The sequence below is a fragment of the Malus domestica genome, chromosome 12 (assembly GCF_042453785.1).
Source record: "Malus domestica chromosome 12, GDT2T_hap1".
Taxonomy (NCBI): domain Eukaryota; kingdom Viridiplantae; phylum Streptophyta; class Magnoliopsida; order Rosales; family Rosaceae; genus Malus; species Malus domestica.
In genome coordinates, this window is record NC_091672.1 from 16,523,986 (window position 1) to 16,528,483 (window position 4,498).

The 4,498-nt window shown below is 38.9% G+C and overlaps 1 protein-coding gene across 1 annotated transcript; it reads right to left on the minus strand.

Annotated features, from left to right (window-relative positions):
• Nucleotides 1–1,488: 1,488 nt before the first annotated feature.
• LOC103433098 (protein NUCLEAR FUSION DEFECTIVE 4-like) lies at nt 1,489–3,665 on the minus strand. Its single transcript, XM_070809495.1, has one exon. The coding sequence runs from the start codon at nt 3,443–3,445 to the stop codon at nt 1,607–1,609; it is 1,839 nt and encodes a 612-aa protein (XP_070665596.1). The 5' UTR covers nt 3,446–3,665; the 3' UTR covers nt 1,489–1,606.
• Between the last annotated feature and the right edge of the window lie 833 nt (nt 3,666–4,498).

The following is a 4,498-nucleotide window of genomic DNA, read 5'->3' on the forward strand; positions in this document are numbered from 1 at the left end:
TGATATAAACACACCACCGGTTGGCAGCGTGCACAAAGAAAGCTCCGACAAAACCCTAAAAATTTAAAGTCTCACCTGCTTGTGTCTCCAAGCATACATGTATAACCACAACTTTTTTCCCAAACGTCAAAAAGTATAATTGCACGCTTACACATCATATTTTGTGCTTTTCTAGGTTTTGTGGCATTTGACGGCCAAATTATGAAATTTTTTGTCTTTATCACCGTCTTTCTTTACAATTTTGTATTTATCTTTCTTATTACATCGCATAAACAAATTGATAGATGACGATAGACGTGGCTCTGCCGAAAGAGTGCTAGTGCTGCCATAAATTGAATGGTAGCTGGTATTTTGAGTCCTTGAACCAAGAAAATAGGAAAGAAAAACTCTAGTCCTACTTCACTACACTATTGCCAACGTGGAAAGGGGACGAAGTTTGGGAGGTTTCTGCAGAATCTGAAGGAGATACGGAGGTGGTGGATGAGAGAACAAAGGTGGGCAGATGTTGTTATAGCTAAGGTGTGGCATTGGCAAATACATGTCGACCCCAAAGAATAAAACAAAGGTGTCAAAATTAGGTTTGGGAAAGCTAGGCTGAGTTTTCATACCCCATGACTGAAGTGGTGGTACATATCTAGTATGCCCACACGATTGGGTTTGGTCCACACGACTCCACGCAGGAAAGGAACAAAACAATTCAGATTGATCTGTAAGACATTGACCAATGGCATAGTCAACAATTTAAGCTGGTACATACCTACACCATATATTGTGGATGATCATTTGGGATTCATGTAGCTTTTGAAAAGCTTTTGTTATGAAAGAAAAGATTCTTAAATTAACAAAATAGGAGGTATAGGCTAGTGTACTACTGACTTAATAGCAACCTTAATGAATGTATGAAATTGTTCCAAAATTTTGATTTCAGGTACCACTTTGGAATTAAAAAAACTTGATGTACTAAATATTGAAAACCAAAAATACTTAAGGGTACTAAACTGAAATTAACCCTAAAAAATATTTTTAAAACCCATTTTCAGCTCATTTGAAATGAAAGTACCTTCTAAAAAACAATCCCAAATAAAGCTTAAAGATACTCTTTATATATCAAATTGTTTGCATGTTAGGTATATGCTTGCATACCATGCACAATATGCTTGCAAATCACACACCTAACACCCCACGGATCGCAATTTTAATGCTGCTTGAACACAAATTTTATGCATATCAAATTACGCATTATACCATTTTTGGTAAGAATGATAGTTGATCTATTCAGGTTAGTCAAATTCATGACATGCTGACCTTCATTATATTTTAAAGCCAACAAGTTACATAGAAACCGGTTGAAACATGTCCTTTTATGCGGTAGACGGTAGTCAAATTGTAAAACTATTCCATTTAGCAAAAATTTAATTACTCTATCACTTAGAAATGTGTAAATGATCTCAATTGTAGATTTGTTAAGCTAAGCATGTTACTAACATATTGATGTAAGATTATTCCTTTGCAAATGACTTGGAAACTACAAGAATACCATCTGAATAATCGTTCATACATGCATAGAGCTATTAGTCAACTATCTCATTGCTTTATCCTAACCATCTTAGGAGGTTGATGGATTTGCAGAATTCACAGGAGCTTTGGAGTCGATTTCTCTCGGAGGCACCAAACCACCTGAAGCAGCAGCTACATTATCCGATTCAGTTACCTCCGCTGCCTCTCTGAACTTCTTGTAAATATCACTTTTGTAAAATTTTCTAGTCCTAATTACCAAAATAAAAGAAACAAGGCTCCCAAAAAATGCCACTGCAGCCATTATAATGAAAGCCAATTTGTAGCATTGCACTCCCACACAACGTAAGTCCTCCCCCTTTTTTCTAGTCCTTCCCAAAGCCTTCAATTGCTTCAAGGCCTCCGCATCGTATAAATTTCCGGCCACTTTGACATTGAGAAGGTAAGCCCCAATAGGGCTAGCAGCACCACCAACATTGATCAGAGTAGCGTAGTACTTGAGGCCAAAGATCTCCGATATGATGGCGAAAATCAATGGCCATTGTGCCCCAAAACAGAACCCAATGATTACCGAAGCAAAGTAAAGAGAATTGGGGACGCCAAAAGCTATGAGAAGATGGCCAGCACATGACAAGAGAAGCACAAAAGTGAGCATGAGGGGGCGAGGAAACTTGTATTTTTTCAAAAGCACTTCCGAGGAGAAGCCGGAAGTGACTCTTCCGAGGTAATTCCATATGCTCACCAGAGATATAAAAGTGCTTATGCTGTCAGATGGGTAACCTAATGAGCTCCCAATCTGACCCAAGTTGTCGATGGCGGTTAAAGTCCCACCGACACCACAGCTTGTGGCAAGGAACAAGATCAGCATGTCGACGCTGAAAACTGCTTGCAGTATGGTGTAGTCCTCACCTCTATTCGGCCGGCTGGAGCAGCAAGAAGTTGGCTTCTGCTGGCTTTGTGTTTGTGGGGACTCTGCAGCAAGTGGCAGGGCTACTTCAACAGGAGGAGGAGGAGGAGGAGCTGGAACTGGATTCTCGGCTACTACTTTGAGCTCAGATTGATCGTTCAACGCTCTTATTTTACTCTTTCGGATCTTCAATTCTTCGAATATAACAACGCCGAGGGGTAGACAGAGTAACACAGTCACAACTAAAGCACTTCCGATGTACTCAGTTCTTGAAAAATTCAGCTTGTGCTGTATAATAATTATAGCCATGAGAAATCCAGCTAGGCCGAGAGTAATGTAGAGAAGATTGTAGAAAACCTTGAGCTCATTCGATTGTCTGACGTACTTTATCAACCGAATAATCGGAAGAAACACCATCGAAACAGAAGCCGGAAGCCAACCAATTAACAAAATCAGAGACTTTAAGTCGTTTCCATAGAAAGCATGGAAGAGCTGCGTGATAATTGCACCACTCAGGCCAACAAGTCCCTTCAAAATCCCCAGAACACTACCTCTACTTTCCGGGAAATTCTTCACACAGCTCACCACCGCGCCCGTGTTTGAAAACGTCTGTGAATTTGCACCTATGCAGATGTACAAACACATCTGCCACACGCGAGGCTTCGACGTCCGACCAGTCACCGCCATCCATATCATGAAGTACCCGAAAAAGTTCATGAGCGCCCCGATTAACAGCACCACCCATGGCCCTGTTACCTCGTTGATGAGCCCGGCTATGATCCCGACATTACCTCCCAAGTCCTTGAAGAAGCTTAGAAGATTGACTGTCGTTTGATCATAGCCTAAAGAGATTTTGACCTCATTTGAGTAGAGGCCGAACATGTACGTCGCGCCGGACATGGATAAGATAAGCATTGATGCAAAAACCATGAACCATCTGCCATGGAGAACTTGAAAGCCAAAGCTCCTCATCTCCTTGTTCCCAAAACCACCAAAACCAGAGGTGAACTCAGCCGCCACCATATTTTGTTTGTTCTGGATAAGAATTTCCAACACTCTTGGTGGGGTTTTGAGTTGTTACTTATAGCAGTATAGTGCATCTCCAATGCGTGTGTATATATATATATATATTAAAAGATTGGCTGGAAGGGAGTGAGAAATGGAGGTTTCACATTGACTATAAACTTGACCTACCTCAAGGAATCGTTGAAAGGTTTTTTTAATTTAAAGTGTGCACTGCAGACTTTGGATTCAGTTTGTGCTCCTTTTGCAACATGTGAAAATGCTTTTTGTACAAATTAACCATATGCGTACATACAAATTTACGCGATGTGAGGACAAAAGTTACAGTAAGGTTGCGGATCGCCTACCTAATACATATAAGGTATTTTCATATGAACATGATATTTCTTGTATTTTGGTCTTATTGATCAATTTGAGGCGCAAACTTATCTGGTATAAAAATTGTCCTAGTTAAGCAGCCTATCGAAATTTCTAATGAGTTGATTTTTATTAACAAAAATACAAATTTGATGACTAGTTTAGTAGACGTCAACAGTCTTTGTAAAAAGAATCAGATTCAATAGTGCAAATTAACCATATGCATATATACACAAACGTGATGTGCAAACTGCATGACCATTGCATACAAAAAATTACGGTAAGGATGACATAAGTAAGGTACTTCTTAGAAACGTATGATTGTAGAACTGAAATGGAATAGGATTCCTTGAAAAGTAAGAAAGCTATATTACAAAACTAGAATATTTGTAGAAACAAAGAAACTAACTAAGAAAATATTCCATCATGGACATATGAATTGTGAATGTGCATTAAACCAACATGTTACACGAGGCCGGCGGCAACTTCTAAAGTTTTTGAAATCCAGTCCTAACTAGGATAATATTCTATCAATGATATTCTGTATGTATTAATCTCACTAAATTTTACGTTGATTTTATCAAATATAAAAACTGAGTCTTGATCTCATTATTTTGTTAGTTTTAATTAAAGAAAATACAAATTTGCTGACTAGTTTCGTAGACATCAACAGTCCTTGTGAAAAGAATCGTATTC

Bases quoted from the DNA above. Each gene is read 5' to 3' on its own strand.
- LOC103433098 (XM_070809495.1), bottom strand. From the start codon at position 3,445: ATGGTGGCGGCTGAGTTCACCTCTGGTTTTGGTGGTTTTGGGAACAAG.